General features: G+C 39.0%; 1 protein-coding gene across 3 annotated transcripts in view; it reads right to left on the bottom strand.

The window, feature by feature from the left end:
• SENP6 (SUMO specific peptidase 6) overlaps positions 1 to 11,805 on the bottom strand; it is an 83,983-nt gene extending 72,178 nt beyond the window's left edge. For 2 of the 3 annotated variants that reach the window (XM_069804696.1, XM_069804697.1), the window contains exon 1: positions 11,291 to 11,805. In XM_069804696.1, the coding sequence (XP_069660797.1) occupies positions 11,291 to 11,342 (52 nt within the window). In that variant the 5' untranslated portion in view covers positions 11,343 to 11,805. The remainder of the gene's footprint in view (positions 1 to 11,290) is intronic. The other variant, XM_069804698.1, reaches the window with a different exon arrangement.
• Positions 11,806 to 16,747: the final 4,942 nt, after the last annotated feature.

Genomic DNA, 16,747 nt, shown 5'->3' with positions numbered 1-16,747 from the left:
CAGGATCCAACAATGAAGGAAAAAAACACACACAAATAAACAAGTAAGTATTTTTTTCATCTCTAGCATTATGAATATATATAATTCTCTACTTACATGTGACCTCTATTGCTAGACTGGAAATATACTAAAAATTCAGACAGGAACAAGAAAGTTTCAGTGTTTTTATAGGAAAGATAAATATAGGAAAGATATCTTCCTATTTTACAGGAAAAAAATGGAGGATGAAAGGTTAGGATAGGCTAGGGACAATTTCTGAACTGCCAATTTACCCTCAAAATGTGAAAAAGCATATAAAGCTAACAAGCCATTTCAAGGAAGATGACACTTGAACAAGAATTCCAGAATACGATTTCTGTGGCAAATCAGCATGTGATGTTAACCACATATGATCTCAAATTCTGAACACTGTGAGAGTTTTATAAGCAAAACACAGCAGGAAACCTTACAGTACATTATGCATCTGATTTGCACACTTCTGATTTTAGATTTACGTTATGCACCATGGGATCCATCTTCATAAAAAAAGCTAAGCTTGTGCAACTGAGAATATAACAGCACTAAACAAACACCAATCTATTTTTAGAAACTCCTAAAAGGCAGTTACATGCAGAATAAAATTAATAACCTAGCCTAACTACCTGGAAATTAGGCAACCAACACTTTGAGAAGGTTTCCAGGTTTGCTGCAATAATCGGAACATGAAGTTGAAATAAAGTACTGTATCTACATACCAAAAGGAAGAAGAAAAATAAACAAGAATTTGTATTAGTTAACACTTCTGGATTTACCCTGCAAACCTTCAAAGACTATGTCAGATAGGTGTTATCCCCTCTGTAAAAACATATAAAAATTAAGTCCAGAAAGGCTCAATGACTTCTACAAGAAAATAATCTGCAAGTTTAGGACAGAAGAAGAAACTCTAAAATGTAATTAAAACAGAAAAAAGCAAGACACTTCTTTGATGTTGTTAATTGTTCAAAATTCACCTGAAATGGACAGCAAAAAAAGCACACAAAGAAAACACTCAACAACCAAGAAAACCTCAATAAATTGGTCAAATGAAAAAGGCACATCTCAGAAAAATCTGGGTAGGAAAAGGATGAAAGGAGGATGAGTTGGTTAAACTCTAAGCTGTGAGAAAAATTTGCATTTGCCTTTCTATAATGGTCAAAGACCTGGTTTTTTTTCCCTATTCTTAGTGACACTGGCAAGCTTTCATACCCATATGAGAGAGCAGTCTAATGCAGTTGACTGCCGATATGGCTGAAAAGCAATACAGACTAGCTCCACCAACACTTCCCCCCTCCCCAGGATTAGTTTTCTGCCAATTTAGTTCCTTCAGTCAACTTGCCATGAAGCCAGAGAAGTGCCAGTGTTGACTCAAGCAAAGCTGTGAGCACACTGTCTCTGGGAAGGGCAGCAGGACCGTCACTCTGAGCAGCACAGAGCAATTAGGTAGGCCTGGCTGTGTTGTAAATTGCTGGCACAATTACTTGCATGGCCATACAGTATGGCCCCACACATGGGGGTTAGAGTTAGAAAATGACCTTGCAAATGCACATACAGTTAAAAAAAAAATAAAGTAAATCACGTCTGTTTATTAAAAATAAATAAATAAATAATTGGAGAAATGCAACAAAAACATAGGCAACAGCCTCCTGCTCACACTAGATACATTACATACTTCAACTCGCTTTGCAATAAGAGATCAACAATGCAATGAGACATGATGTAATGCAACTACATTACTGCATTAAAAACACAGAAATCTTTGTAATAGAAGTATCCAACTTCATTAGACCTAGCAACAATGAGTTTAAGGAACACTGGCAACTGCTAACTAAACCACAGTATGCTATAATTCACTAAGCAGGCTTTATTTTAAAAAGCTAAAAAATAACTTTAACATCCCTGGAAAAACAAATTTTCTCAGTAAGATGAGGAAGTGCTATTGATCAACTAATTTCTAATATAACAAAATAACACATTCTAGCTTGCTAATAGCATCCAGTTATGAACCTACTTTTCAAGAAATATCACTCAAAAGACAGCTGAAGCAAAACATCCAACTTCTTAAGAGACCATCCTGCAACTGGAGATGAGTTTCAGCCACCTTCACCCAAACACGCAACTCATGCTTACCTTGATCTATCAGTTCTTTCTATCACAGGGCACAGAGTAATAGAAGTCTTTCTTCCAAGTAAGGTGCAGTGCCTTTTCCATCTAACAAAGGTTTTGCTAGATGACAAAGAACTTCTTTATTGCATTAATGACATGCTTTTTTTTGTGGTATTCATCAGGTAAAGATTCAGCTACAACGTAATTTGCCTTATGGCAAAACTAAGGATCTCAGTTAAAGATTTACTGTGCCAAGTATATGCAATCATAATAACCTGGACCAGAGTAGTCCAGAAGTTCACTTTTGAAAGTTTATTCCCAATTGCAAAGGATTCTTAAACTGCCTCTTGAGCAGTAAGCCTTGGTAGAAATAAAATTACAATCGACTCTATTAATTGTTTCTAAAAGAAGTGAGCCTCAGAAACTGCAAAGGCAATTGTAAATATGAAACCTAACCTCTACTGCATAGTTCAAATTCTCATCTAATAGGCTCTTGAATAATCTTTCTGTTAGACCATCATATTAAATTCTATCATCAGCAGGATATTTATATTTTGCTAAATGAGCCATAAAAATTGGACATGCCAAACAAACACAACATGATATCCCACAACATTAATAAAAATACATCAGTAGAATGAATTTTAGTACAAGTAAAACAACTGGATAAAAACATTCTCATGAAAATAACAAATATTTTTGCAGCTGTTTCTTACAGATGTAAATTTCTAAGATTACATAATATTAATCATGTCATATAGTATTATGTTTTAGCACACCAGCAAAATATTATTGGTATTTATCATTCCTAAAACATCATTGTGGCAAATCTTGTTTAAAAAAACAAACAAAAAAACAGGGAGACTTTGCACCAGCTATAGCTTGCATGGTCTGAAAGCAAACAAACGAAAACCCAGGAAGGCTTCACACGAAGTCTCTGAATCATCACTGTTCTTTATTTATAATCATTCAAGATTCAGTCAGAGAAAGATATCCCAAATTCAATGTCTTTCAATCCAAATTACTCTTTCACAGGAATTACTGTGACATACATTCAGAAATGTTTCCTTGCCTCATGCAGCACTTACAGCAGTTGCCCGTTAAGAAAAACTTTTTAAAGGCCTACTGACCAACCTGGGAAGAATAACCACAGCCTGTTAATTTATTCCCTCCAGCCTCCAGCCTTCACCATAAACTTGTTCTGCGCAGAAGTTAACCTGTTATTTAAAATAATTTCATTTCCCTGGGCAGAATAAAGCTGCTGTTACACAGAAGTATTTATTCTAAAGTTTATGTATTACACCTTAACCTGACTTAACAGCTCACCAGACAGATGAAAGGGGGAACGTCCTACTGCTCTCACATGCAGAGTCTGTCTGCTCTCCCCTATCCAAGCCATTGTCTTGCCTCTCCGCTTACCCTTCAGTGAGCAAATTCAGAGACTTGGCAAAGCGCCAATCTGGCAAGACAGTACACAGCAACTTCAATTTCTTTGGCAATAAACTGGTAAATCTCAGGGGTGGTGGACAGTATGAGACACACCACGAGGCTGGAATTTGGGGGGGGGGGGGGGGGGCAAAGGGAAAGAGAAGCAGACCTCTCCCCCACCTGCAGCAGTGAGCCCTAAGAGCAGCACAGCTGCAACACATAACTCCCTCTACTCCCTCTAATCAGTTAATAATGTTCTGTTAGTCCCTATGCCCAAGCCAGTTAATAATTTTAAGCCTTGCAAAGAGAACCAATAAATAGTTGGCATGCAGCTTTACATCCAAAATGGAGTTGCAGCCCGGTAAGATAAAAGCAGCAACGTCACAGTTCACTGCTCTAGGGAATCCATACACCCAATTTATCATTACCCTGTACAAGACAATAGCATCACACCTTAACCATTTTACTATTCTTTGGACAGCTTATTTTGAAAGCATTATTTTCAAACCTGATATCTGTGCTACAAATTGCTACTGTACATTAACTAGAAGACATCAGTACTCATGCATTTACTACAATCCTTTTAATAACCAACTATCCTCGTATATTAGAACATAATTCCTTCCACAGGTTATTTAGAAAAAAGTTATTCAAACAACAGCTTTGCCAAAACGCTATTTAACTCACAGCAGACATTACACCATAAATAAAAACAAAACAGCTTCTCAAAAGTTATTTGCTCTTAATCATTCCTGTTAGCTACAGTACCCAAATAACCATTAGCCATTCTGTACTCTGATTTATATTAGACTGTAATTCAGATACTGAATTCAGTTTGGCACAATCCCCAGTTCTGTGCAGGGAGACTACACCATACAAGAAAATTAAATAAGTTTTCAGGACTTTTACAACATTCTACTGAAAGTACTCAAAAGACATCTCACAAGTCTACATACTAATGAACTACTAAGTTCTACTTATAACATGTTAGTAGTTCTCAAAAAAAGCTTCCAACCTAAACATGTGTCACCAAATTAGCCAGTGATTTAATTATTAAAAATACACCTGATTTTAACCCATGATTTAAGAACTGGTTATCTTTTCCACATTTCCTAAAGGAAATGAAATTCCGTGGCCTCAGCAGCAGAATAAAAAACATTTTTTTGTCTTATATTTTTGAAGGCTCAGGGAACATACAGATTGCCAGGTAATTCTTTTTGCATCATGGTATCCATCAACACAGGCTGCTGGGCACCCACTATGGAAGTGCCAGTTACTCCTGTGAAGGCAACACTCAAAAGCAGCTGACTTGGCCAGCACAAGACACCAACTTTGGCTCCACCACAGCTTAAGATCAGCTTCACCTGAAAATATTACACATGCTAGGCTGCTGAACACAGTAAGAGGAAGTTCAACAACGCATGCTTTTGAAAATTAAATGTGCAAGATAAAACCAGGTTTAATTCTATATGATGAATAAGAATAGTAGTATTTTTAGTAGTGCTTTAATTTTCTTAATTTTAAGCAAGAAGTAGTCAAGTACAGAGCATCAGACAGATTTCAACCTATGTAAGAATATCCCTACCTTAAAAAAAACCCTCCAAATTGAAACCAAATAGGTGCTAAAACATGGGCCAAAAGAAAGGAACTTCACAAATCTGCTCCACGCCCGCCCCCAATGGAAGCGCCTTTTAAAACAACCAAGTTAAGATAAGAATTACATTTGCCTTTTTTCCCCGAAAAAGAATTTGTTCTCTCTACCTGTACAGCTTCCCCCACCATAACAGTTCCATTTTTATTTATCTTGTTTTCTTGATCTCCTGCAGTATCTTAAGCTATCCTGCACGCTCTTCCACTCCTTTCTGCAACACACACACACACACACAGACGGAGGCATACACTGTCCTGTGTACCGAGTCCCCTAGCTGCCCTGACCCCTGACTGCTCAGCCAGTATATGTACTGACACCAGTTAGCAGCAAACCAAACCATGCCGAGGCAACACCAAAACCTTCGCTTCAGGGACACTAATTTTGACTTCTCTATTTTATGGAAGTGGGCAAGTTTCAAAATTTCTAGCTATTTACCTGTGAGATCTCTACTCCACTGAAAACAAAAGGGTTTAATACCTATTAGTGGGAAGGAAGGAGACAAAATGATGAGATGACTCAAAACCCCTCATATTCTTATAAAGCAATATTTAAAAGTGGCGAGTTTGGTGATTAATCTCGCATTATATGACCTGCTACAACACAGAACACCTTGACACCCCTCAGTCACCTCAATTAAAAGACACAGCTAAAACTCTATAGAAAAGGTGAAGTCTGATACTGCACTGAAATCCATGCATAGTCTTCCAGAAACAACAGTAATAATAGCCAAAGTTGTTGTTGAAACCATTACAATAAATAATTCATTATGTTTTATTGTTGTAGATAAAATAAGATGCAAAAGACTACAATATCCAAATAGGCTTATCATAAAAGTATCTGTGCAAGCAAGATGTTCGCAAAATGTTGGTTTATGCTTGCTATCAAGCCACATACTGATGTTATTATTTATGTTATTACTATTACTTTTGTATTTATACTTACATAAAGAAGAGTGTAAGGATCTCTTTTAGGAACATTCTCAAGTTAAATTTTTTTGGGGGGACCACTAAAAACCAGTAGAACTTCTGTACTTTTTCTGAAGAAAAAGTAAGAGCTTTCCTACCAAATCCAAGTGCCAGAAAATAACGGATGAGGCATCCCACACAAGATAGTTACTCTTACACCTGAAGCTTCTATGTCCCACTTTGTGGAAAATCATTATAGCAGCAGCTACTTAGGAAAAACTACCAAATAATAAATGCTCCCATAATGGAAACCAGAAAATTGCACACGGGTGGCTTCCAATTCAGAAAGCAGAGGACAAGCCTGGGCTCCTAGAATCCTACATCTCAAAATTAAAAAGAAGGTGATGATGTAGAAGACGACCTGGGCACAGGCTATTATTTTAGAATGAGCTAGCAAGTGTATTACAATATATGTTATAGAGCATTAATAGATAAATGAAGTTTATTTTTAGTATCTTTCTACATGCTCTAAGAAGCAGCCTGTCTTTCTTAATATTTCATGCTACCTATCACCCAAGCTAGATTGGCATGTACAAAAAATAAGACAGTAAGAAGATAGTTTCAATTGGAATTTGCCAAGAAATAGTTCTCAACAAGTGGGTTTCACTCCCAGAAAATAATCTGTCATTGAAGTCAGTGGGAAGGTTTCCTATTCTTAAAACCACTGGAAAGAAGAGTTGAACAAAGGTCTGAGAAGACACATATGCAGTGCTGGAAAGAAATTCTGAATGGGTCAGAGGACGGGGAGACATAAGCAAGCCACGGAAGAGTCACGAATTTCCCACTTTCAGATAGAAAACTACTCTCAAGAAAAACAGAAGGAAGGAACAGAACATGTCTGGACATTGATGGGAGTGATGCAAACCAGAGAAAAATTCAACAGCATAAAGCTGGAGTTTGGATTATAATAAAGACACAGAAAAAGGTGAATGATACCTGGAACATCCCCTCCCCTCATTTTCAAGCTAATGCTTATCTCCACTAGATCATAAACAAAGCATCAGAGACTGCTTCGGAGACAATTACAACAAATAATAAAAAAAATTCACTGTTAAGAGAAAGATAAAGAGTCATAGCAGGTAGAAAATTTCCAAGTGTTCTATCTGAATACAAACTCCACTCTGGCCTACTAATTTGTATTACTCCTGTCAGAGACTTCTCAATGTGATTAAAAGGGAAAAAAAAAAAAAAAAAAGGCAAGAACGGCTGACCATCACTTCAAATGGCAACTCTATGTCTATACACTAATATACAAATGCTGAGTGTTTCTGTACCAGTCCAGAATCTCAGCTACCTTTAAGAAAATACACAAGTCTATAACCCTTGCTTTGGTGAAGACAATTCTTTACATGTGAGCTGAATGAAAAGCAAAGCAGACTTCTAGAATCCTCTGGCAGACAACTGTGAAGTTTCTTTTGCTGCTGCTAATGGGTAGTCCACATAGTTTTCTCTATTATTAGGAAACCTGTAGCCAAGAAAATGGAATGAAAATTGAGCAAATTCCTGTCATGACTGCATTGAAATCTCTCAGCAGCTCTGAAGGTAGGGACTGGCAACGCTCCTTAGAAAGGAGGTCCTCAAAAACAAACTTCAACATTGGTTCTCAGGATCACTACTGTAACCACCAGAAGACTGAAAAAAGAAAACAGGGAAGGAATAAAATGTTTCTCCTTTCTTCTGGAAAATACGTGCATTTAGGAATACTTTAAAGTTTGCCTGTTACCTACCTACAAACATAGGGAAACTTCACATTTAAGGCTGGAAAAGAGAAATTACAATTTCCTTGCAACTCAGTAACACCCAAGGAGGCAGAATGTAACAAGAGTTCCCACTATTTTTCTCCAGGAATAATGATCAACTATTCCTACAGGTTGAACATCCCCTTACTCTAAATCCAAATAGATTTTCCTATCATCGCTTTGTATTTTAGGTGTGGCTATCAACTGGAAAACACGGGAATTCCTGCAGATGGAAATCTCTAATCACTAAATTTCTAGTCCTCCAAATCAGGAAAGAATTCCCATGCAATAGAACTGCTTTGTTAGTATGAATTTCTGCACATTCCGCCCATCACTTTGAAACCTTACTGTAGGAAAATAAATTCAGAAAACAAGGGGAAAGTTTTACTAATTCCACTTGCAAACTAGCTTAAGTAACAAAAGTAAGGTACTTTCCACACTTCTGAATTCTAACAATCCTGACATTTCAAGAAAAGTAAACACACAGGTCATGTATATCAATGTATACGATGTGTATCAACTATTAGCACTGCTCCAGAACGGTAACAAATGAAACTTTAAAAAGAGTCAAACTTTATACTTCTAGGGATCTTGTTCACATTTTCCATAAAAAACGTCTATACAACACAGCATAAAAAATGATGACACATTAGATACACAAAACTGGACAAAACCCGTGTACTAGTATGAATCACTGTGTTCAAGAACAGCATTACCAGAAAGGCAACAGATAAATCACTCAAGGAACACCCTTCCAGAAAGACCATTTTGTTTTTATTGGAGAATAAAATAATAAAAATATTAAAAGGAAGCACTTTAACAGCAGAATGACAGCTGTATTTCTTCATAGTAACATCTGTTACACTAAACAAGAGAAAAGCAGTATCTTACTGGACATGTGAAATCAAAATCAAAGTTCTGAACAACTGTCTTAGTTAAAAGCAATTAATTTCATTTAACTGTATGCTTAAGTCTGACTGATAGTCAACATAAGCATGACAGCGCCAGAAGTTTCTGTGTACATATATATGTATGTGTGTGTATATATAGGTACATACTTAAACAGCACAGTTTCCATTAGACTGAGTTCAATTAGCAATAGACCTAACATCCATTTGGCACCTAATTCATTTGTTTTGCTCATTAATGGCAGGGATGGACAGAGGAGTCCTCCCCCTCCTCTCTACTAGCCCTTAACAGAACACTTCCAAAACCATCAAGTAAACAGTTTTTGGCTGTTGCTTACACAGACTTCAACAGAGTCCATGAAATATACAGACTCAGACTAGCTATAGATATAACTCTAGGCTCATGTATTAATCATCACCTTGCAACAGAAGTTGCCGTATTTCCTACTCTATACGCTTTTATTCTAATTTTTGCCCACGTTATACTTGTTTCACAAGTCTGGCACTCTCGTGCTTGTCTAGCCTTGGGATAATGGTGGTTCTAACGTCATTAGGGTGATCTAATGTGCTGCTGTACATGTCCAGATTACAGACTGCCAAACCTCCCCCCATATATATATATATATATATATATTCTGTACCTTTACTTTTTCCTATAAAGTCAACATCCCCAATAAGAACCTCTCAAATAGCATCTGAAAGGCTGCTTCTTCCTTTGCTTCAAATCAGTAAAAAGTTTACCAGCTCTTACTAGATCTGCTATAGTACTATCATCCCATTTGGACTTGGGCCACCCTCAGAAATTTTTTGTCACCACCACCCACATCAGATTTTCTTCACACGTGTGTGCACACTCACACACTCTTAGCATTTCTATCACATCATCAGTCCTAAAATTAACACGTCCGTAAATAATGAGGAAACACAAAACCAGCTGATAACTCAGTTCACCAATCGTGAATACTGAAGCTTTGAATGGGGATGCTATCCAGTGTTGGTCCTGCTGTTGGAAAGAGACGTCATAAGTAAAAAAACATGTGAGTGTTACATATGAAATCTGTCTTTTCTTAGCCACCTGTCCAATGAGCAAGTAGCCAAGGTGCACACAGAAGACAGAGACTAGTCATTACCCTGACACTTGTATTTGCGCAAACCTCGCTACGTTCTGTCAAGAGAGTTCAGGAAAATGGAGCGTCTGCATTTCACCACCAAACACTTTAAAGGTAGAAGGGAGGTAACACGACAGCCATTATTACCCAGAAAGAGTTTCTGAACATCACAATTTCAGATTAATAATTCAAAACAACAAGAAGTACTTTTTTCACACCATACTTCTACTCCAGAACATCCAGTAATAAAAACCAAAACCAAACATTCTGCAGCAAAAGAAAATCTGCAAGAGATATGTTCTGTATAATACAGGTACTACAAAACCCCCAATGCTAAACTTATCCCTGACTTGAAAAACTCTACTTATGAGGAGTAATTTATTTCATTAACATACATTTTCCTTCGTTATCATCATGGTAATTTTGCAAAATTTAGCAGTCTATTGGCCTATGTCATCAGGATATGTGCTTATAGCAATTTTGCAAGACTACAACAGCAGATTTTTTTTTTTTTTTTTAGATCAGTGAAACTGTAAAGGCTCAACAGTTAAAGATAATCGAATTTCAGGAGACTTTTTGCATTATGATGAAGAGCTTTGCAGTGACAAAACAAACCACCAAACCCGTACATCAAAAAAAAAAAAATTACTCAAGGCTTTATAAACGCTAAAGGTTTCTTTCAGTTGGAGCTGATAGATTCATCATCCCCTTCGTATCACAAACGTAGGTACGATCCCCCTCCCCAAACTAACCTCAGTCCCAAACCTTTAAAGCAGCATTTTAGAAGCAGACGAGACTCGTTTTACGGTGGGGCGAAAGGGTACGGGCTAGGCCGGGGCCTGGGAGCAGGCTAAAGGCAGGGCAATGCAGCGGGGAGGCGGCACAGCGATCCTCGCTTCCCCTCCTCACCTAGCGCTAACCTTGCCCGGCCGCCCACCAGCCCACCGCCCCTCCGAGAGAAGATTCCTCCTCCTGCAAAACCGGCCCTGCCGCACCAAGCCCAGGCTGCTCTCAGCGCTCTGCTCCTACAAAGAAAACACTGCACTTCCAAAGCCTCCCAACATAGAAAGAAAGAAAGAAAGGAAAAGGACAAGAAATCAAATCGCCCTCGCTAACCCCTCCCTCAAAAGCAGCTCTCTTTTCACCAAACCAAACCACCCCTTACGGCACCCACCCTTCCCCCACCACGAAGCCACCTCTCATTGTCGCCGTCCCCCAAAGGGGACCCATTCCCCCCCCCCCCCCCCCCAGATGCACACACACACGCCCGCCTCCCCCATTCCCCGGTCTGCACCGTGCCCCTTACTGGTTGCCAGAAGGGAAACGCAGCCCACGGGCCACGTTCCCCCCCTCTCAGCCATGCACGCACCGTCCAGAAACAAGCTGTCTCTGCAGCCGCCGCCGCCGCCGCCACCGGCCATCTTCCCGCTGCCGAGCCTCGCTCCCTCACTCCATCGCCCAGAGAGGCGGCGGGGCCTGGCCCTTCCCCCGGCCTGCGCGCTCCGCCGCCCACCCCCACTGCGGAAGGCTGGGTGACCCGCAGCGGCGGCGGCGCCGCCGAGGCCCGGCCCTCTCCCGCTCCCCGGGCCGCGCTGCCTTCCGGCCCCCGTGCAGGAGGAAGCGGCGGCAGCGCGCCCGCTCCTCCCTCACCGCGTCCGCCACCAGCAGCCCCCCGAGCGGCCGCCGGCCGGGCCTGGCCCGGCAGCCGCCGATGGCGCCCGGCGGGGGAGACGGGCCCGGCCGGGGCTCCGCCGACGGCGCCTCCGAGCGCACGGGGAGGACGAGGAAGCGGTGCGCGCCGCGCTGCCGCCCCTCTCCTCCATGAACGGCGCGGCCGGGCCTCCTCACCGGCGCTTCCCTGCCGAGACCCCCCCCCGCCCCGGGCTCGCCCGGCCCGCCACCCCGGCCCCTAGACGATAAAATGGCCGCAGTAGGGCCGTGCCCGGTAACGCCTCGGGCTCTCCCGCTCCCCCCTCGATCAGCTGGGAGGCAGCGGCTTTCGGGAGGTGAGGAGGAGGAGGAGGCGGATCGGGCAGCCGAAAATGAATGAACTTTCGAGAGTGCCGGCGTCCATGGCGCGGGACTGGGGCCCGCTGGTCTCTCGCCGCGCTCGGGCAAAAGGCCACAAAGGTCTGGCGGATTCTCGCCAGCCGCAGAGTCTTCCGGGGCCTCGTCGAGGCACGTTTAAAGCCGAAACTTGAATTCTGCAGAACGTACGGCGTTGCCAAGCCACCTAGGCAGAAACTGCAAGTCATGGCCTCGGGTATATTTGACTTTTAAAATTAAAAAAATCCTTTTTTTCGCATGTAAGGTTTTACGTTTTAAAAAGCTTTCTTGTGAAGCCCAAGAACCCAAGTGCCAAAACCATACATCCTTTAAAAACTGGAAAGTGAGTTACGACAGCCTAGAGTTAGGGAAAGCTAGGTAGGTACTCCCTTCTTGGACAGGTTCCTTCATCTGGAATTCTACTGACCCCACTTCTACTACAGAATCGGGGAAGTTTTATGTCTACTTCAAAGCTCCTAGTTTCTAAAATGACTAATGCCTGAAAAAGTGAGCTTCCAGAAATGCTGGAACTTAAGAGTTTGTCAACTGAAGTCCCAAACTAGGTAAGTTCAGGTACCTAGTGAGTATGAAAATTAAAAACCAGAGAGAGGAAAATTGTTTCTTGTCCTTTAAGTCTTCTAAATTTGTTGTTTTCATTCCCAAACTTTCTGTATGGACACCAACCATATTCATAAGCCAAAGTGTTTAAAAATACTTAAAGCGAGAGTGCTCAGTTTTTACACAAGCAAGAGGTTAAAAGAAGCAGAGAATAGCACAGAGCTGGCCTGGAAGAAGACACGAGAGATGTCAGACTGCTGCCCAAATGCTATGTCACACCACCAGAGCTAACAAGCAATTTGAAAGAATTCCAAAAGCTGCAACAGTGCTGGCAAACCTACATAACTCGGTCTTCAAAATCTCCTTGGAAAAAAGGCTTTTTTCTGAAGGAGAGATGGCAAAATACTCCTGTTTCATTAGTAATAAAATTAACAGGAAACAATTAGGAAAAATCAGTGCAAGCTAATTATACAGAAACCAGAAGACCATATGTTTAATAGAAACCTAATATTAAAACACAAACAAAATCAGAAAAAAAAGGAAATTTAGAACCTAATTTTCAAAAAATATCCTATTGTATCTCAGAAGGGCATTGTCTAGAGAGAGTTTACTGCAGAGGTTACAGCATTAACCCACAAAAACAAGTTCCTATTGACAGTTGAAGCCAGGCTGGTTTAAGTGTGCCCAATTCTTCACAATTTTTAAAAAACTAAGGATTATGAGTTAGGATTATGACTTATTTGAATAAATGTTTGATACACAGTAGTGTGCTTTTGTTGATCAAGTCAAGCCATCAAATATAGCTTCATAGTCTTATTGAACTGAGGCACTGCATAGATTAAAACACCTTTTAAAGTAGAAATGACAAGGGAAGAAGTTATCAATATTCATCTAGATGCATGGTTGATTTTAGGCTTTTTGATTGATAATTTAACATCTACTTTTTTATGGAGAACTGCCCCAAAATTACATCTCACTGCAGTGTTTTTTCCTTTATTTTGAAGCTCTTGAAGGATGCAAGAGAATACTATGTAGTGAAATCTCTTGTTCATTTGTTTTTCATTAAGCTTTTATTAGTAGTCTATTCTCAGCCTCAGACAGAGTGTTTTTTTTTTTTTCTTTTGAGAAGTATTTGTGAGGGAATGCAATACTGATGGCACTCAAGTCTTACAAAATCTTTAGCATCCTCTTAACTTTGCTTAGAACCAGAGGATTTTCCTCATGTATAAGAAGTAACTGAGTGATCAATGACAAAGACAAAATTAGCATTCCCCTTCCTGCTGGGGGAAATCATACAGAATTTACTGAGTTTTCTTTCTCTTCTCAGCCAAAATGTTAAGTGTGTTCACAGAGTAAGAGCCCAGGGATGAAATGCATCAGATCACCCCTTCCCGGCCTGTAGCAGCCACTAGAAGTTGACTACCCCCACTCAGGTAGTTGACAATCACAAGACACAATCTAAGATCCTGAATTTACAAACACTTGCATATGCACAGCTCTGTTGGCACAGCACTTCATAGAGTGAAAAGCCAATTACTTCATTAGGCAATGATGAATATTTGTTTCACCTTACAAATCTAACTTTTGCTTCTCTTCCCACGATGAAAAAATTGTTATTAATGAATGTGGCTTAGATGATTCAGTACTGAAATGATGGGGAAAAAAAGTCTTTTTTCTTTGTATTTCTGATTCTTTCCAATTACTTCTTGGTTCCTCTATGTTTTGTAAGGTTAGCCAACAAAATGGGGCTGGCTACTCCATAGAAACATTATTTCCTTACTTAAGGAATAAAATGGAATTGGGATTGCAGTTTTGCAGCTTCTGTAGTTGTGGTAGTGTACATTACTTAATCTTCTTTACTACTACATAAATTGCATATAGAAGTTCAAGGGAATTTATAGGCACCTTGAATAATTTTTTGTTATTTACAACCCATGAACCCATTCTACAGGCTATAAATCAATGCTTTTTAACAGTCTCACCTTTCAGAAAATAATGGTTATGGGTTGAATTATTTTTCACTGTTTTCTACTGTTGTTCTTCGAACTGTTCCTTGAATGTATTAATGATGCACAGTCTGTGTCCTTTGTTAAAAAAAAAAAAACAGTTTTGTTGCTGTCCTCATTATCTGATGCCTGGTTTTTCTCTGTGCATTTTTAAAGCAAAATCAGATGTATTTCTTGTGCTTGCAATGTCTTGCTCCTGCTGTTAAAGCTAGTGTTTTAATTTTAGGGGTTTTCTACCTGATATTATTCCAGGATAGCTCACATACTGTAGTTAACTCTTCAGGAAGGTTCCCAAATGGAAGAGTACCATTCATGTATGTGCTAGGACTTACAATGATACATCAGGATGTGAAAAAGTTTTTTGTTAAATTTTCCTATCAAGGATAGCTTGTCGAGTAGGTAGTAAATAACTACGGAGTGCTGAAGATCACTGGGACTTTGCCTAAAATGTTTTCTTAATTCCTTCTTTGAAGGACACCTGTTTTTTAAATCTGATCAGCCTACCTCAAAATGCAATACTGTGTTATTGGAGAACTGTAATAAACAAATACCTATTAGGTTTCCTGCCACTGTCATAAACATTCTGAAAATAAAAATCCCATTATTCATTGCCATGGCTGTTGCTTAAATATCTGCTGCACTTAGTCATTACTGTATTATAACCATTCAAAGAGAAACAGTTTTAATTAAATGTACAAGTTCTCTTGTTGGACAGTGAGATCAAGCAACTGTGTTGGGCTGAAAAAATTGTGACTCATTAAGGATCAAAGTGAGATTTATAGATATAAAAGAGTGATTGAAAGATGTGTCAGCATCCTTAGCCACAACACAGCATTAGATATTACTTTTGGAAATAAGTATTTCTTTTTGTAGGGTCTGGGCTATACCTGGAAGGCCATTTTTTTCTAGAAGAAAAAAAAACCAGAATTTGGTGCACAGCCCAGAACCATTACATCTGTGACCTCTCCTGAACAGAAGAATAATTATGATCATGAGAAAAAAAAAAATTATAGAAGATAATGATTTAAAATGTATGCATGGAATCATGCTAAAGAAGAAATGACCAATTATAAATGAAAATATAAAATGTTCCATCCAAAAAATTTGGGATAATCTTCTATATTTTTAATTATTCCTTAGTAATGTACACTGGGTAGTTATTTTATGACATATTTTGAGGTAAAGATTGATCTTTAAAGAAAAGCAAAACTGTTGACAGTTGTTTTGTAAATGTTAAAAGGGAGCACGTAAAAGGCTCAAGAGAATACATCAGATCTGAGATATTTAGGATATACTTCCCAGTGTATATTCAAAATGGCTGTATAAAAGATATTTCAGTATATTTTGATGCACTTTATCGTATTTGCTGTAAGTTTCCTGAAGCAACTCTGTTGTTAATCTGAAATAAACTTTTCCTTTTCTCTAATATTTTTATGGTGGTACTCTGATGGAAATATGTTTTTGCATGCAGACTGATGAAATACATTTACTGACTGCAATCCAAGCTTTATGATTAGGCAACAGTATAAATCTGTTGTTTGTCTTTCAGAATAACTCTTTCATCATTTTACTAATAAGAGCAGAAGTTCTAGCTGATGTAAAGCAGGAAAAATATAAAATGTTGCATTTGTCAACATAAATAGTATGGCACAATCACAATAGTCTTTCATCTTATAACAAAAATAATATAGTGAATGCATCTACAGCACAAAATATTAAAATTAAAGACTGTGTAATCAGGAAAATAAAATAATAGAAATTTTTACCACAATAAAAAAATTAAATAAAAGCACAGCAAGACTCAGACTGTTACTTAAGGCATGTCAGGCATCCAAAAACATCCAGCATACAAAACATACTATGCATATATGTACAGTCAGACCCTGTCTCTAATCTCTTGCTTTTCAAATCAATGGGAAATATGCCTAAGTCAACTTATAAAGTACTTTTAAACACATTTAATAGATATTGAAACTTTTTTTTCTATGAAGTTATACTTGTCACTCTCACAGTCACACATGGAAAGAAATATGTGTTCTTAATTGCCTGCTAATAAAACAGAACTTGAAGATTGTCTTTCTTTATAATGGTCTCACACCCATCAGAAAAGGAAACTCTGTTTTGCAGCTGAAATCCTTGGAGATACTTTGCCAATAATCATTAGCCTGAAGATCTTTACGTTAGTAGAGATGTCCAATTTAAACAAATGTATATAA

Source organism: Haliaeetus albicilla, chromosome 17 (assembly GCF_947461875.1).
Source record: "Haliaeetus albicilla chromosome 17, bHalAlb1.1, whole genome shotgun sequence".
Lineage (NCBI taxonomy): Eukaryota > Metazoa > Chordata > Aves > Accipitriformes > Accipitridae > Haliaeetus > Haliaeetus albicilla.
The sequence above is the reverse complement of the archived record's forward strand: the minus strand, read 5'-3'. Positions and strand labels throughout refer to the sequence as shown.